The sequence below is a fragment of the Giraffa tippelskirchi genome, chromosome 5 (genome assembly GCF_054371585.1).
Source record: "Giraffa tippelskirchi isolate mGirTip1 chromosome 5, T2T-mGirTip1v1.2.pri, whole genome shotgun sequence".
NCBI lineage: Eukaryota > Metazoa > Chordata > Mammalia > Artiodactyla > Giraffidae > Giraffa > Giraffa tippelskirchi.
The window spans coordinates 128,224,127-128,243,099 of NC_137279.1; the positions used below are offsets into that span (position 1 = coordinate 128,224,127).

Below are 18,973 nucleotides of genomic sequence, written 5' to 3' on the forward strand. Positions count from 1 at the left end.
GACGTTGTATACTGATGACATACATTATACGTAACTGAGTAGCAGGACTCAAATCATATCTCAAAAATACTCATTATTATCATCACTATTTCCTATCTGCTTTTTGGCACAGTGGTAAAGAATCCATCTGCCAATGCAAGAGACGCGAAAGACATGGGTTCAATTCCTGGGTCGGGAAGATCCCCTGGAGTAGGAAATGGCAATCTGCTCCAGTATTCTTGCCTGGAAAATTCCATGGACAGAGGATCCCACCAGGCTCAGTCCACCGGGTCAACAGTCAGATATGACTGAGCATGCACACACATTTTACTATTTGACAACGCACACATAAAGACTGTATCTATAATATATCTGTACCTGTAATGCTATTATTATTAGAGAAGCATTTCATCACTAATATTGATATACATCTTGAAAGAAACTTGACAAAAAGTTTCTTTCCTTGAGATCAGGTGGGAAAAAAAAAAAGAAATGGAGACCAAGGATTCTATCCACTCCTTTGTTCTTGGTTTACTACTACTCATACAATAATAAGACCCTTGACTCAAGAATTTGAGAACTGGATGCATAATTCAAATAGTGTGGCTTTTTTTTTCTCCCCAACCCATTCCCCAATTATCCCTCCAGCTAACTAGGAAATAATCTGAGTATTACTTGTGACACTGCAGATGGTTTATTTCATCTGTATGATATAATCTCTGAGGACTACTACAAGGCTAATATTAAAATACACAAGGGATTTCCCTGGGAGTCCAGTGGTTAAGACTCAACACTCCTAGAGCAGGGGGCACAGTTCAAGCCCTGGTCAAGGAACTAGTATCCCACATGATACACAGCGCTGTCAAAAAGAAAAAAAGAAAGAAAGAAATTGTATATATATAACTGAATCACTTTGCTGTACACATGAAATTAACACAACATTGTTAACCAACCTGGGTCTCCTGCATTACAGGCAGAATCTTAACTGTCTGAGCCACCAAGGAAACCCTCAATCAACTATACTCCATAATAAATTAAAAAGCTAAAAAAACAAAATACATGAGTTATCACTTGACAGTATAATTTCTCAAAAATGGTAGAAGAAATATTAGAAACTCAATGTCCTTTCAGGTTAATTATTTTTCCTTCAATAAATACTGAATAAGTACGTATTCTAGGCCTGGTGAACAAGACAGTCAAGGTTCCTATCTTCAAAGCCCAAGATTTTGGTAGGAAAGACTCAAATAGACCTTCCTTCTTAGTTCAGTTCAATTCAATCACTCAGTCATGTCTGACTCTGCAGCGCCATGGACTGCAGCACGCCAGGCTTCCCTGTCCATCACCAACTACCAGAGCTTACTTAAACTCATGCCCATTGAGTTGGTGATGCCATCCAAGCATCTCATCCTCTGTTGTCCCCTTCTCCTTCTGCCTTCAATCTTTCCCAGCATTAGGGTCTTTTCAAATGAGTCAGTTCTTCGCATCAGGTAGCCAAAATTTTGGAGTTTCAGCTTCAGCATCAGTCCTTCCAATGAATATTCAGGACTGATTTCCTTTAGGATGGACTGGTTGGATCTCCTTGCAGTCCAAGGGACTCTCAAGAGCCTTCTCCAACACCACAGCTCAGAAGCATCAATTTTTCAGCACTCAGCTTTCTTTATAGCCCAACTCTCACATCCATACATGACTACTGGAAAAACCATAGCTTTCACTAGACGGACCTTTGTTGGCAATGTAATGTCTCTGCTTTTTAATATGCTGTCTAGGTTGGTCACAGCTTTTCTTCCAAGGAGTAAGCATCTTTTAATTTCATGGCTGCAGTCACCATCTGCAGTAATGTTGCAGCCCAAGAAAAGAAAGTCTGTCACTGTTTCCATCGTTTCCCCATCTATTTGCCATGAAGTGATGGGACCAGATGCCATGATCTTAGTTTTTTCGATGTTGAGTTTTAAGCCAGTTTTTTCACTCTTCTCTTTCATTTTCATCAAGAAGCTCATCAGTTCCTTTTCACTTTCTCCCGTAAGGGTGGTGTCATCTGCGTATCTGAAGTTATTGATATGTTTCCCAGCAACCTTGATTTCAACTTGTGCTTCATCCAGCCCAGCATTTCTCATGATGTACTCTGCTGCTGCTGCTGCTGCTAAGTCGCTTCAGTCGTGTCCAACTCTGTGCGACCCCATGGACAGCAGCTCACCAGGCTCCGCCGTCCCTAGGATTCTCCAGGCAAGAACACTGGAGTGGGTTGCCATTTCCTTCTCCAATGCATGAAAGGGAAAAGTGAAAGTGAAGTCGCTCAGTCGTATCCGACTCTTAGCGACCCCATGGACTGTAGCCTACCAGGCTCCTCCATCCATGGGATTTTCCAGGCAAGAGTACTGGAGTGGGGTGCCATTGCCTTCTCCGGATGTACTCTGCAGATAAGTTAAATAAGCAGGGTGACAATATACAGCCTTGATGGACTCCTTTTCCTATTTGGAACCAGTCAGTTGTTCCATGTCCAGTTCTAACAGCTGCTTCCTGACCTGCAGACAGATTTCTCAGGAGGCAGGTCTGGTATTCCCATCTCTTAAAGAATTTTCCACAGTTTGTTGTGATCCACACAGTCAAAGGCTTTGATGTAATCAATAAAGCAGATGTTTTTCTGGAATTCTCTTGCTTTTTTGATGATCGAACGGATGTTGGCAATTTGATCTCTGGTTCCTCTGTCTTTTCTAAATCCAGCTTGAACATCTGGAAGTTCACGGTTCACATACTGTTGAAGACTGGCTTGGAGAATTTTCAGCATTACTTGGCTAGCATGTGAGATGAGTGCAATTGTGCAGCAGTTTGAACATTCTTTGGCATTGCCCTTCCTTGGGATTGGAATGAAAACTTAAGTTCTTAGTTCTTAGGCCTGATTCAAGCCCAGTCACCAAGTTCAGGTTACATGCTTTCTTAGTATACTACATATAGCTCTCCGATCGTTGTACTTTCCACACTGTGCTCCATTTGTACGGTGACACACTAATTTGTCTTTACTTCTCAACCCTTCTCTGAGAGGGGAAAAGACTATCCCAGTTTTGTTCACCATTACTTCCCAGGTACACAGCACAGTGCTCAGAATGCAGTAGAAACACAATAATCAATAAACTATCAGCAGGAACTGTTAATTTAATTAAAAGCAATCTAAGAGCCAAACAAAAGACTCACCTCCCTAGTAGGAACTCCTGTCCCTCTATTGTGCTGCTTAAGGTTTCCCTACTCTTCTGTAATAAACCCAATAAGCCAAGACAGATTCACTACAACCATGTCTCAAGTACCCCTGCCACCAATCTTCAACCCATGAAGTATCACTTGGCAGCAAAGAAAGGAAGGGAAGAAAAACCTAGTCGCAATTCACTACTGTGACCTCCCACTGGAGCACGTACCACCTCTTACTCAATTCAATCCAGAAACTCAAAAGGGTATGCAATAGCAAGAAATGACTAGCACTGCTAAAGGAGAAAGGGAAGAAAAAAAACCTATTCTGCTGCTACCTTAACCCCAAGTATCTCAGGTCCTGATCAATCCCATCTCATCTTAAAGAGTAAAAGTTGCCATCTTGCGCAGGCTCTTTCCTACAATTTCTTCCCTTCCCTGGGAAAAGTAGCATGTGTTTGGGATATAATCGCATGTGAAGAATATAACATAACCTAACAATGATGCCACTTTTGATGGAACCTTTCACAAAGATACAGTCAAATTCATGAGGTCAAGCAGGGCCAAAGCAGAGCCCAGATTTAAGGGAAGTAGAAGACAATCTACAGAATCTTCACCCTGCGTTAAAGCAACAGGGAAAAAATTCTCTTTTGAGGCAAATATAGTAAAATGAAGCTTGAGGTTGGCTGCCTTCTGACTGGCTATGGTTTCACTGAATGCAGAACATCTAAGAGAACCAGGGTCGGACCTAGAGGACAGACAGCATAGGCAGGCAGCTTTATAGCTGCTCTACTCAAGTGCTTAGTTTTAGAAACAATGAAGACAAAATAATGATTACATTTTTAAAATCAAGTATTACAGAAAGGATTAAAATGAAATGCAGTAGTTCCCTACCAATCCCTTCCCACATTTCAGTCCTGCTCTCCAGAGGCTTTCAGCCATTTCTCTTGGGAGGTGCCACCATATTTCTAAATAATGTACTTATATTTTTCTTTTTCAATTGATCAATTTCAGATCTAACTATTTATTATAAAAACAATAATCACTAAACCCCTTCCTCTACAAATCTTACTGGACTATTTTCAAGGAATCAATGAAGTGTTTTACTAATTAAAACTGTATAAAGCTAAATGGCATACATATATTACACATCCTCTCTCATTCACTTTTTATTTTTCCTAAAATTGCTTATTAATACGCTAGTTTAGTGTCACCTTAGTTCAAATTGTCACTGTCAATTTTTTTTCCACATGTAAGTCTTATCTCTAGAGTTCTCCTCATTCCTGCACCAATCTGCATTAATAATTTTCTAGGCCCCGTCATCTTTGAAGTTTCCCTTATCACTTTATTTTCTGGATCACATATTCTTTTGTTGAACCAGTGGCTTGCAATAAAAGGATGTGTCCATGTAAATTTTCTGAATCTTTATGTATCTAAAACTATTCAGTCCTAGATACAGAATTTTATGTTGAAAATAATTCTCTCAGAAGTCTGACAGAACTCCTATACTACATTCAGCACTCGCACTGACAATGAAAATCAGAGTGATGCCACTCTGATTTTTCTTCCCTGGTAGGCTAGTGCTTTTTTCCCCTCAGGAAGTTTTTAGGATCTTCCTTTATCACTGATGTCTTCAAAATTCATAAGGATGTGTCTAAATGGAGACTCTTCTTTTCATCATATTTGCTCACTTCTCAGTAAACTCTATTATCTACTTATTCACTAATCATTTCTTCTGTTTATCTTGGGCTCTCCTTTCATGCAACAGGCTTTCAGTGAATTTTTCCTTGTTCACTGACACTTAAGACTGAGGTTATAAGAATTTGCATGTGAATTCTTCTTTCTGATACAGAACTTAAAGAGTGATGAGATATGCTTTAGGGTTATTAGCTGGGAAGGCAAAACTTAGGTTGAAAAGCCACAGTGTGAAGGTCTTTCTTCAGAACCCCCCTCCACGTACGTTATTTACCTGAAGAGCTAGACAACTGGGTGTGGGTGGGTGGGCAGTGTACACCTGTTTAAGATACGAACAGCTTACTTCCAACTGTAGATGTTATCCTCTCAACCCTCATCTTGCTGGGACACCTGGTCAGGGTTACTACTAGAGGCTCAGAATCAGCATATACCTCAGTTCTATAGCTGGGTAACAGAGAAGAAACACACGCAATTAGAGCACTAGGTTAAATTTGAAACCATTACAGTGGGTAGTAAGTAGTAGGAACACTGCAAATAAGTTATATGACAAATTATAGACTAGCCAACTTGGAATCCTAATTTCCATTCATAGTGGATTATGTATAAAATAATACATATTTTATATATTAAATATGTATATGGCTTTCTTTGGGGGGCAAGGGGCACACTGCATGGCATATGAGATCTTAGTTCCCCAACCAAGGTTCAAACCTGCACTTCCTACATTGGAAGCATAGAGTCTTAACCACTTGAATGCCAGTGTAGTCCCAGAATACATCTGTACTATAAACAACTAACTCATATACTTTTGTCTCCTAAGCTGTTAATAGCTGAAAACTGGTATTTCAGAACAAATATACTTTCTCATTAACCAGACAATTTAAGCAACAAAAACAGTCCATTCCCCAAACCACTGTGAAGAGGCCAAATGGAAGTTAAGGCAAATATGATGATTCTACCTGTTAAATATCTGCTACATCCCATGTACTACGCTAGGTGGTAAGAGAAACAAATACACCAAGGAACAACAGCCTAAAATGGGGAAATAAAAGGGCACAAAAAAACATTTCCTATAATGAATACACTCAAAAAGAATTTCTAATCTATCTAGGACCAAGAGACAAGGTCAGTCAAGACTTCAACACTCAGCTAATTAACCTGAAACATGAGCAGTAGTTTCCCAAATGAACTTTAGAGAGGGCTTTGTAAGTCTAGGGAACATATGCAAAGGCACAAAGCTCCACGACAATACACACTTTTCTAGGTACAAAACTTCAGAGAGAAAGTCGCAAAAAATAACATGGCCAAATGAAAAATGCATATAAGGCATGCGTGTGTGCTCAGTCGTGTTGGACTCTTTGCAACCACATGGACAGTAACCTGCCAGGCTCCTCTGTCCATGGGATTTTTCAGGCAAGAATACTGGAGTGGGTTGTCATTTCCTTCTCCAGGGATCTTCCTGACCCAGGAATTGAACCTGTGTCTCCTGTACTGATAGGTGGATTCTTTACCACTGAGCCACTCGGAAAGCCTATATATACCCTGTACCTAGCACATAACAGGTTCTCAATACTGGCTGAATGAATAAACATACAAATAAATATATGCTATCAAAGGGGAGAAAAGACAGGAACTGTAATAAATCCACAGTAATTTATGAACAAGAAAATAACAACATGAATTAGAGTCACGTGTAGCAGGGCTTTGAGTAACTTAGTTTATAAACTTTAGGCTTTCCAAGGTTTTTATTTTACTAATGATATTAAATAATTTTAAAAGTATACTGGACAGATATCAAGAATTAACTCCATGTGCTATTAAAAGCAAATGAGAAATTTAGAATAATTCCCAGGTTTTCAACTTGAGAGAATGAAAGAATACAAAAAAATTAGGAGGACAACAGTAGCAACGTTAAATTATCTGTTTCATCAAAGAACAGACGTCTATTAGACAAAATTATTATAAACACTGATCATATACTAACACGTAAAACAAGTCTCAACAAATTTCAAGCTATAAAAATCATATGGCTTATGTTCTCTGACTGTAATGGTATAAAACTAAAAAGCAGTAAGAATGTAAATTAAAATTTTAAAAACTTAAGACATATACTTCTAAAATAACCCACAGGCCAAAGAAGCAACCATAATGGAAATTATCAAGTATTTTGAGTTGAACAATTATAAAAATATCATATATTAAAACTTTTCAGATGTGGCTAATGCAGTACTTAGATAAGTTATTTTTTAAAATATCTATAATAGAAAAGAAAAACGTTAAGACTTATTTTGTGGCCTAATATATAATTAATGTAACTTGGAGAATAGTCCATGTACACATGAAACACATGATGGAATAGAATAAAGTATATTCTATTCCTTTTGGATGGAATTTCTGTATATATCTGTGAAAATCCACTTGGATCATTTAAGGTCAATGTTTCCTTTTTGAGGTACTGTGAGCATGATCTATCCACTGATGAAAAGGAAGTATTAAAGTCCCCTATTATTATTGTACTGCTGTGTATTTCTCCCTTTGAGTCTGTTAGTATTTGTTTAAACATTTAAGTGATCCTATTTGGGTACATAAGTATTTACAAATATTATATCCTCTTGTTGTATTGACCCCTTTACCATTATGTAATGCCCTTCTGTGTCTTTTATTACAGTCTTTTCCCACTACAATGGTATGAAACTAGAAATAGATTTTAAGAAAAAAAATTGGAAAATTCACAAATACATGATTAAACAACATACTACTGAACAACGATTCAAAGAAAAATCAAAAGAGATATTAAAAAATATCTTAAGACAAATGAAAATAGAAAAAGAAGATACCAAAACATATTGGATGCAGCAAAAGCAATTCTAAGAAGCAATTCCATAGTAATACAGGCCTATGTCAGGAAACAAGAAAAATCTCTAGTAAGCAACCTAATTTTACATCTCAAGGAACTAGAAAAAGAAGAACAAGGGCCAGAGTTAGCAGAAAGAAGGAAATAACAAAGATCAGAACAGAAATAAATAAAATAGAGACTAAAAAGACAGTAGATATGGTCTATGAAACCTAAGACATGGTTCTTTGAAAAGATAAACAAAAGACAAATCTTTAGCTAGTTATCAAGAAAAAGAGAAATCAATAAGATCAGAAATAAAAGTGGAGATGTTACAACTGATACAACAGAAACACAAAGAATCTTAAGAGACTACAATGAACAATTATACACCAACAAGAAGGGTAACACAGAAGAAAACAAATAAATTCCTAGAAACACACAACCTGCCAAGAATGAATCATGAAGAAAGAGAAAATCTGAACAGACTGAAGTAAGGAGATGGAACCATTAATTTTTAAACAAACTCCTAACAAACAAAAATCCAGAATTAAATGGCTTCATTGGTATAGTCTATAGAACACTCGATGAAGAATACCAATCTATCTCAAACTCCTTCAAAAAATAGAAGGCAAGAGAACAATTTCAAATTCACTTTATGAGACCAGCATTAGCCTGAGACCAAAACCAAAGATTCACAAGAAAAGAAAACCAAAAAAAAAAAAAAAAAAAAGAAAGAAAACCACGGATCAATATCCCTGATAAACACGGATGCAAAAAATCCTCAACAAAATACCAGCAAACTGAATTCAACAAAATATTAAAAAATCACACACCATAATCAAGTGGGATCATTCAGAGATGCAAGGATGGTGTAACATTCATAAATCAGTCAATCTGATATACAACATTAACAAAATGAAGAATAAAAACCATATGATCACCTCAACAGATGCAGAAAAAGCATCTGACAAACGCTAATCGCTTTGACCCACTTCTCAGAGTAATGAAAGTAAAACAAAAATAAACAAATGGGACCTAATTAAACTTAAAAGCTTTTACACAGCAAAGGAAATCATAAATAAGACGAAAAGACAACACTCAGAATGGGAGAAAATACTTGCAAATGAAACAACTAATAAACGGTCAATTTTCAAAATACACAAGCAGCTCAAGCAGGCTCAGTATCAAAAAACAAACAACACAAGCAAAAAATACGTGAAAGACCTAACGTTTTTCCAAAGATGACATACAGATTGCCAACAAACACATGAAAAGATACTCAACATCACTCACTATTACAGAAATGCAAATAAAAACTACAATGAGACATTACCTCACACTTGTCAGAATGGCCATCATCAAAAACTCTACAAACAATAAATGCTGGAGAGGGTATGGAGAAAAGGGAACCCTCCTTCACTATTGGTGGGAATGTAAACTGATACAACTACTAAGGAAAACAGAATGTAGTTTTCTCAAGAAACTAAAAATAAATCTATCATTGGCAGTTGGATTCTTAACCAAGCCACCTGGGTATCATTACAGCAACATGAAACACTAAAAGACAGTGAAAGTACTCATTTAAAATTCTAAGTGAAAAATAAATAGGGTGAAAATCAACTTTATAACGAGCCAAATTATTGATCAAGAGTGAAGGTATAGACTTCCCTGGTGGTGTAGTGGTTAAGACTCTGCCCTTCCACTGCAGGGCCTGTGGGCTGAATCCCTGGTTGGGGAACAAAGATCCCACATGCCTCTTGTCTTCAACCCAAAAAAAGAATGAAGGTAGTACAAGAGTATTTTCAGGCCTATGAAGTCTATAAAGACTTATCCCCAAACACACTTTCTCTGATCCTTACAGAAGATATCAAAGAGCGAGAGTAAACCAAATAAAAGGCAGACATAGGATACAAGGGAGTCAACACAGCAGACAGGCAAAGGAATGATGGTGCAGGCAAGCCCCAAGACATCTTTTAGAGAGCTACGAGTACAGATTAGAGCAGAACTCCAGAAGACCTCCAGGAGAATATTTCAAGAAAAATAAACATGACTGATTAACTTACACAACAGATTTCGAAAATTACACTCCAAGACATTTTACAAACTGGAAAGATGAGTGAATATTTCAACATTCAAAGCAAACTTAGCAAATTTTAATATTTAGTGAGCCAATTTTGAAATACAGTTGTATAAGAAAAGAATTCTAGAGATAAGAGCTAAAAATATCTAACAAATTTCTGACATTGTTCTAAGATCTCTGCATGTATTAACTCACAAGCCTCATGGTTACTTTGCAACATCATACTCTATGTGGCTCATATGTAAACTATTTTTACAAAATCCTACAAAGGAAAATGGAGTTTGAAATTTTTTGTATAACCATACTGAAAGAGACTAAATGAGAAAAATTTCTCATTTAACATCACAGGAAGAAAATGCCTCAAATTGATGAATCAAAACACAGCTATGTTTTCTTTAGCAATATAAAGAAGAAACAGGCGCACTAACAAGCAGCATGTGGACAGCTGGGGGGGGGGGGCGGAGCCAGGGGGTCATGGGGCGAGAGGTGTCCCAGCCATCACCATTAGTATGGCCCAGAGCCATAGTGGAGGTGAGGCAAGGACCCCACAGGCTTGGGGTCAGGGCCAGCAGAAGCCCTTCCAGGTGGGTTTCTACATCAAGCAGACCCTGCTGCTGCTGCTGCTGCGTCACTTCAGTCGTGTCCGACTCTGTGTGACCCCATAGACGGCAGCCCACCAGGCTCCCCGTCCCTGGGATTCTCCAGGCAAGAGTACTGGAGTGTGTTGCCATTTCCTTCTCCAATGCATGAAAGTGAAAAGTGAAATGAAGTCACTCAGCTGGACCCTAGGTAAGGGCTATTTCTTGGTGGTGAAGCTAGCTGGGCATCGAGTCATCAAAATGCAGGTTGCAATAAAAATAACTGACAAAATATGATTAGATTCAAGCCATCTGGAGAAAATACATCGAGAGGTTCAGATTATGAAGCTTCTGAATAATCCTCACATCAAAAAACTCTGTTTTTCAGTTTTGAATCCATGGAGGTTGATTGTTAAATTTAGGATGAAAACAACAAAACTTATCTCTTTACTGCAGACGTGTTTGTGCTCAGTCGCTCCTGGGGCAGGCTGCCATTTCCTATTCCAGGGGATCTTCCCTAACCAGGGATGAAACCATGTCTCTAACGTCTCCTGCACTGGCATACAGGTTCTTTACAACTAGCATCACCTGGAAAGCCCACATTGCTGAAAAGTCAACCATATAGTCCGAAAAGAATTTGAGTGAAACTAGACACTTCCACCTTGGCAGATAATTATTAAACTTTAAAACCAGCTGCTCTTACTAGTTTTACTAAACTTGTCTGTGCAAAGGCAGATGTGACCACTTGTCTATCCTGTTTCAAACCTTCCATCAAAAATGGAGACCTGTAACACCTGTGCCCTGGTGAGAGCAAGGAACCTGCCATCCAATCCACATTAAAAACCTACCTCACCCTGTCTGTTCGGTTTGCTTTGTGACTTTATTTTTGTTCTCCTGTTGAAACTAATAAACTGTACCTTTGGGGAAAAGAATAAAAAGAAGAAATAGCTAAAAGTTAAAAATAGTTGCCTCTAAGAAGGGTAGCGGGAACAGATAAACTGCGTATTTTCCGTTAAAAATTTTTTAATTTTACAACTATTTGATGTTTTATACTCTCAGCAAGCAATATTTTGATGAATATTGGAAAATTATTAAAGTTAAGAAATACTCTTGGTAACATCAACATCCACAGCAGTGTTTCCCAAAGGAAGTAACAGTTCTGGAATAACAGTTCTACAGAATATTAATAGCTGCTATATGAAAAGTCATATGAAGTAAAAGTAGGAGGCTGTTTCATGAAGGATTACTTTGAAGCCCTTAATATGTTAAGATACACTTCACAGTTTTTTCACAGAACTACCCACACTCCCTTCCCCTTGAACTAGCTCAAAAATCTGTTTTAAGTCAGCAATTCTCAAATGTAATTAGGTCCACAGACCTGGGTCAATCTATAACAAAGTAAGAAAAGTAAGGATATACTGAGCTTTAATTAAGTTAAAATTATATTGAGCTTTAATTAAGTTAATCACCTTATAGACCATTCTGTATTTTGAGAGCATAACCTTTTCAAGTTCTTGGAGGTGAAATATGTCTTCTTTTACGAAATAATGGTGATAAGTGGCAGTTTTGTTAAACATTTTTACTTTCCAAAATAAAAGGCTGACAACCTTATGTCAGCACGCTACCTCCAGCCCACTAGGAAAAGCTTAAAGTTTATGAAAGTCAAATCTGGGAATCTTAAGAAAACTCTTTTACTCAAACGATGATCAAAACAATCCTCTAAGGAAAAGAGTCACCACAGAAATGGAAAGATAACCCAGAGAGAGAAATAGCATTAAAAAAAAAAGAAAAGACAACTGAGAAAAAGGAGATAGTAACGTATCAGATGTACCTAACAGAGCAGGTTAGGGAAAATAAGCAATAAAAACTGTTTATTGAAGTTAACCATTCCAAAGTCACCTATGATCACTGAACTTAAATGCCAGACTACATGGGGCTTAAAAGTAAAGACAAACAGGCTGAGTTTAGCTTACACTTTCTAAAAGCTTAGCTCCTCAAAGAGATCAAAAGATGTTTTGGGATGGGCAAACTTGACCATTAATACAAGCTGTTGGTTAAAAAATGAAGAGGTTGTTGAAACTAGGTTATTTATTAACCATAAATATTAATAGTCTAACAAACCTACTCTTTCATAAACTGATGATTAAGTCTGAATCTTCTGTGTAAAACATATATTAAAAACAGAATCAAAGAATTTTCTAGCAATGTATCACCTAACAACTTCTAACAAATGCAATTTGCATTTCAAATTACAAGTGAAAGGAAATATATTGCTCTCTAAAACTTTACAGTGTCTGGCACAAAACAACAGGTACTTAATAATTATCTCTTAAAAAAATTAATCAAACCTTATACTCACCAATACACATATATAAGTAAAAAAAAAAAAAAAATCCACCTATCAAGCAAATATCACTATCCTATGAATGCACATATTTTACTATAGAAAAAGCCAAAAACTTTTTAATTGCCTTAATTTCACCTCACTTGAAGACTGAAACTAAAAGCAGAGAGGCAATTCTCCACCCCAACCTCAGTTTCAGCCTATATCCTCTAGAATTTAAAATAGCTTAGCCACCTAACAGGTCAGGCAATGATAGAGGTGTTTACAATTTCAGTTGAGTGTAGCTTTGGATCTCTTCATGAAATTACAGAAAATATACTTTAAAACTTTCAAATTTAGGAAAAAATATCAGTTTTATAGAACACTTTCGTATGTTCAGGCTTTTGCAACAAGTATTTTGTGATCACAAAAAGATTTTTATGAACTATTAAGAAAAGATCACTACCTTTTTAAAAAATTGTAAATGACACTTAAATATAACATATCAAGTGTTTTCGGAATGGCAAAGAAATACCAAACATTCAGAGACAGTATAACATTTCAAGACTATATTGGATTTTTTTAAAAAGACAGTTGGTGCCTTTTCACCACAATATCCAGTCATCTAAACTGCACAAATAGAAAACAGAATGTCTCCACAATGACATTTTATTATTTAGCTAGTAATATCAGTTTGCATATCCCTGATAATGTATTAGTTATGAGATGAATGGTTATCTTGCATGCAATAATGAGCTATACTGCATACAATAGATGGCAGGTAACCACAGATTTAAAACACCAAAACCAACAATGCTAATTGTTGTTTAACTTCTAAGGCGCCTCCAACTCTTTTGTGATCCCAAGGACTGAATAGTCTGCCAGGTCCTCTGTCCATCGGATTTCCCAGGCAAGCATACTGGAGTGGGTTTCCATTTCCTTCTCTTGACCTGGGGGTTGAACCCCATTTCCTGCACTGATAGGCAGATTCTTTACCACTGAGCCACCTGAGAGGCCCAAAATGGAAAATAACTTGGCCATAAAAAAAGAAACAATGCCATCTGCAGCAATATGGATGGACCAAGCGATTATCCTGCTAAGTGAAGTAAGCCAGAGAAAAACAAATATTAGATATCGCTTGTATGTGGAATCTTTAAAAAAAAAAAAAGAACAAGAAAACAAACTTGTGGGTTGTCAAGGGGGAAAAGAGGGGAAAGGGATAAATTAGGGGAGTTTGGGACTAACATATACACACTATGTATAAAAATACATAACCAGCAAGGACCTACTGTACAGCTGCTGCTGCTGCTAAGTCGCTTCAGTCGTGTCCGACTCTGTGCGACCCCACAGACGGCAGCCCACCAGGCTCCGCCATTCCTGGGATTCTCGAGGCAAAAATACTGGAGTGGGTTGCCATTTCCTTCTCCAATGCAAGAAAGTGAAAAGTGAAAGTTAAGTTGCTCAGTCGTGTCTGACTCAGCGACCCCATGGACTGCAGCCTACCAGGCTCCTCCGTCCATGGGATTTTCCAGGCAAGAGTACTGGAGTGGGGTGCCATTGCCTTCTCCATACTGTACAGCACAGGGAACTATACTCAATATTTTATAGTTACTACAAGGCAAAAGAATCTGAAAAAAAAAATATGTAACAATCACTTTGCTGTACACTTGAAACTAATACTGTAAATCAACTACACTTCAATAAAAATAAAAGAAATTCACAAACCCCTTTTAAAAAAAAAACAGAAAAAAAAGGTAATGTCATTAGAACCCAAAACTACATGAGAGTGCTCTGAAATTCAGTATAAATACATTTTTAGTAATAGATAAGTACACTTAACCAGAGCTGCATAAACCACCCTTCTGTCTAATAGAAGTCATGAACTGCTATAGAAAAGTCCTCAGACTGTCAGTAGAGAGGTTAAAGTATCCATAAGGAAACCTTAAACTATGAGAAGGAAATTATGATCTCTCTTGTGGTTGAAAATTGATTTTGTTTCTGTATGTTTAAAACATCTTAATATTATAAAACTGTAATTCTAAAAAAAAAACAAAACACCTAGTAATAGTAAAGTGGTATTTGTGCCAGACACTCCTCAAAGAGCTGAAAGTTCCTTTTTGGTGTCTATTAATAACTTCAAAGTCAAATTCCCTGGGGTTTTTCAGTCCCTTTGCCAGATCCCCAGGTTGGGAAATCTGTTGTGGGTCCTAGAACTTTCAGGTCATGGTGGAGAGTTCTGACAAAACATGGTCCGCCAGAGAAACATGGTCCGCCGGAGAAGGGAATAGCAAACCCCTTCAGTATTCTCACCATGAACAGTACAAAAAGGCAAAAAGATAGGACACTGAAAGATGAACTCCCCAGGTTGATAGGTGCCCAATATGCTACTGAAGAAGAGTGGAGAAATAACTCCAAAAAGAATGAAGAGACGGAGCCAAAGCAAAAATAACACCCAGTTGTGGATGTGACTGGTGATGGAAGTAAAAAGTCCAATGCTGTAAAGAACAATATTGCATAGGAACCTGGAATGTTAGGTCAAACAGGAATTGGAAGTGGTCAAACAGGAGATGGCAAGACTGAACACTGACATTTTGGAATCAGGGAACTAAAATGGACTGGAATGGGCAAATGTAATTCCAATGACCATTATATCTACTACTGTCAGCAAGAATCCCTTAGAAGAAACAAAGTAGCCCTCACAGTCAACAAGAGTCCTAAATGCAGTACCTGGGTGCAAATTCAAAAATGACAGAATGATCTCCGTTTGTTTCCACGGCAAACCAGTCAATATCACAGTAATCCAAGTCTATGCCCAACCACAAATGCCAAAGAAGGTGAAGTAGAATGGTTCTATGAAGATCTACAAGACCTAGAATTAACACCAAAAACAGATGTCCTTTTCATCATAGGGGATTGGAATGCAAAAGGTAGAAGTCAAGAGGCACCTGGAGTAACAGGCAAGTCTGGCCTTGGGAGTACAAAATGAAGCAGGGCAAAGGCTAACTGAGTTTTGCCAAAAGAACGCACTGGTCATAACAAATACCCTCTTCCAATAATACAAGAGGTGACTCTACACATGGACATCACCAGATGGTCAATACCAAAATTAGACTGATTATCTTCTTTGCAGCCAGAGATGGGAGCAGCTCTATACAGTCAGCAAAAACAAGACCAGGAGCTGACTGTGGCTCAGATCATGAACCGCTTATTGCCAAATTCAGACTTAAATTGAAGCAAGTAGGGAAAACCACTATGCCATTCAGAGGTGTGTGTGTGTGTGTGTGTGTGTGTGTGTGTGTGTGTGTGTGTGTGTGTGTGTGTGTGTGTGTGTGTGTGTGTGTGTGTGTGTGTGTGTGTGTGTGTGTGTGTGTGTGTGTGTGTGTGTGTGTGTGTGTGTGTGTGTGTGTGTGTGTGTGTGTGTGTGTGTGTGTCCTTCATATAATTATTTCAATTATTTCATAGATTAGCTTTAAGAAATAATGTCATCAATATTCATGATGTCACCAAAATTGATTCTATGAGGGAAAAGTATGCTATAAAACTCAAGTGGTGATTCAGAATACACACACAAAAACTACTAAAACTAATAAATCAATTCAGCAAGGTTGCAGAAGACAAGATTAACATACAAAAATCAACTGTTTCTATACACTAGCAATGAACAATCAGAAAATGAAATTAAGAAAAAATTTAATTTGCAATAGCACCACAAAGGACAAAATATTTATGGAATAAATCTAACCAAAAAGTGAAAAGCTTGTACAATGGAAACTACCTAACAACAGAGACAGGAATTAAATAAGACCTACATAAGGTGAACTCATTTATGTTCATAGATGTTAACACTGTCAAGATGGCAATATTTCCCAAACTGATCTACACATCTGAAGCAGTACCTATCAATATCCCAGCTGCCTTTTTTTTTTTTTGCAGAAACTGACAGATCCTAATGTTCACATGAAGCAAGGAACAAAGAATACCCAAATAACCTTGAAGAAGAATGACAAAACTAGTGTAAGCACTTTCCAATTTCAGAACTTACAAACAACAGTAATGAAGACATTATGATACAGGCATAAGGACACAAAAATAAATGGGTGGGATGAAATTAAGAATCCAGAAACAAACCATTACATTTATGATCAATTGATCTTTGAGAAGACTGCCAAAAAAATTCCATGGAGAAAGAAGAGCTTTTTAACCAATGGTTCTAGGGATTGGTTATTCACATGTAAAAAGAATAAAGCTGGGGCTTCCCTGGCAGCTCAGCGATAAAGAAATGCCTGCCAACGCAGGGGACAGGAGTTTGATCCCTGATTCAGGAAGATCCCATATGCCACGGAGCAACTCAGCCTGTGCACCACAACTATTGAGCTTGTGCACCGCAACTACTGAAGCCCAAATCCCTAGAGCCTGAGCTGAGCAACAAGAGAAGCCACTGCGATGAGAAGCCTGTGGATGGCAAGTAAGAGTAGCCTCTGCTTCCCACAACTAGAGAAAAGCCCACACAGCTACAAAGACCCAGCAGAGCTGACAAATATAAATAAAATTAAAAAAAAAAAAGAATAAAGCTGGATACTTACTTCACACTGTACGCAAAAATTTACACAAAATGGATCGCAGATCAAATGTAAGACCTAAAAACTATTCTTAGAAAAAAAGCATGTAAGAGTAAATCTTTTGTGACCCTGTGTTAGAAAACAGTTTCTCAGATGACATCAAAAGCGCAAGTGAAAATGGAAAAAGGGAAAAAAAAAAAAAGAAAATGGAAAAAGGGGATAAATTAAACTTCATCAAAAATCAAAAACTTCTGTGCTTCAAAGGACACCATCAAGTGAAAAGACAACCCACAGAAAAAAATAATTACACATCATACATCTGATAGGGGACTTGTACCCAAAATGTACAAAGAATGCTTACAACTCTCAGTAAAAAAAAAATAAAAGAATCCAATTTTTCAGACAGGCAAAGGCCCTAAATAGACAGTACTTCAAAGAAGGTATACAACAGGCCAGTAACTACAGGGTTGAAAACATGCTCAACAACATCAACCATCAGGGTAATGCAAATCAAAACCACAATGAGATACCACTGCACATCCACTAGGATGGTTTGGCTTTTTTGCATTTTTTGGCTGTGCTGGGTCTTCATTGCAGCACGCACGCTTTCTCTAGCTGCAGAGCAAGGGCTCTAGGGCTTGCAGGCTCAGCAGTTGCAGCACTCGGGCCTTCTAGTTGTGGTGCTCAGGCTTCTCTTGTTGCAGTGCATGGGATTCTCCAGTTGCAGAGCACAGGCTCAGTATTTACGGCACATGGGGACTATAGTTTTGGTGTGCAGGTTTAGTTGCCCCACAGCATGTGGGATCTTAATTCCTAGACCAAGGATTGAACCTGCATCCCCTGCAATGGAAGGAGGATTCTTAACCACTGGACCAACAGGAAAGTTCCCACAAGGATGGTTATAGTCAAGAAGACAGACAAGTGCAAGCAAGGATGTGGAGAAACTGAACCCTCATTGTTGCTGCTGAGGCTATCAAGGGTGCAGGGCCTTTGGAAAATGGTTTGGCAGTTCCTCAAAACTTTAAACAGAGGTATCATCTGACCCAATAATTCCACTCATAGCTACATACCTAAAAGAGAAATGGAAGCACGTATCCATACAAACCCTGCATATCTATGTTTATAGTGGCATTACTCATAATAGCCAAATAGTGGGGGGAAAAAAACAATGTCCAGGGACTTCCCTGGTGGTCCACTGCCTAAGACTCTGCACTTTCAACGCGGGGGACCCCGGACTGATTCCTGGTCAGGAAACTAGCCACAACTAAGAGTTTGCATGCCACAACTAAAGATCCCACAAGCTGCAACAAAGTTCAAAGATTCCATGTGCGGCAACTAAGACAGTGCAGCCAGCTAGCAAATAAATAAAGTCTAAAAATATACACAGAAAAAAATAAAAAATGTTGCATCCAAAAACTGAAAACATGATGTAAAAAAGGAACAATCAGAGTCCACAATCACGTTCCTAGAAATTAAAAACAAGATTTAAGAAAAAGTTTAATTGAACAGGAAAAATAAGTCAATAAAAATGTCCCAGATTATTGGGGAGTGAGGGTAGGGAATAGAGTAAATGATCAAGAAAATGGACAATATAAAAGAAAAGAGGCTGTCAACCAAGAGATAATGCACAGGACAAAAAAAAATGTTTTTGACCCGTGTGGATATATATTTTCATCTCTAAAAATCAGGCCTACTTTCATGTCAATGTATGGCAAAAATCATCACAGTATTATAAAGTAATTACCC

At 37.8% G+C, this 18,973-nt stretch overlaps 2 protein-coding genes across 19 annotated transcripts in view; one reads left to right on the forward strand and one right to left on the reverse strand.

Annotated features, from left to right (window-relative positions):
* TMED5 (transmembrane p24 trafficking protein 5) overlaps positions 1–4,569 on the forward strand; it is an 84,957-nt gene extending 80,388 nt beyond the window's left edge. Inside the window, exons 4-5 of one of the 2 annotated variants that reach the window (XR_014052579.1) lie at positions 2,004–2,202; positions 2,701–4,569. Coding sequence is in view for 1 of the 2 variants with exons in the window: in XM_081486368.1 (XP_081342494.1) it covers positions 2,004–2,123 (120 nt within the window). In the remaining variant the exon portion in view is untranslated. Of the gene's footprint in view, positions 1–2,003; positions 2,627–2,700 lie in introns of those variants that run through there. The other variant, XM_081486368.1, reaches the window with a different exon arrangement.
* Positions 1–18,973, reverse strand: part of MTF2 (metal response element binding transcription factor 2) — a 75,972-nt gene that overhangs the window by 43,613 nt on the left and 13,386 nt on the right. The gene's annotated exons all lie outside the window — the stretch shown is intronic.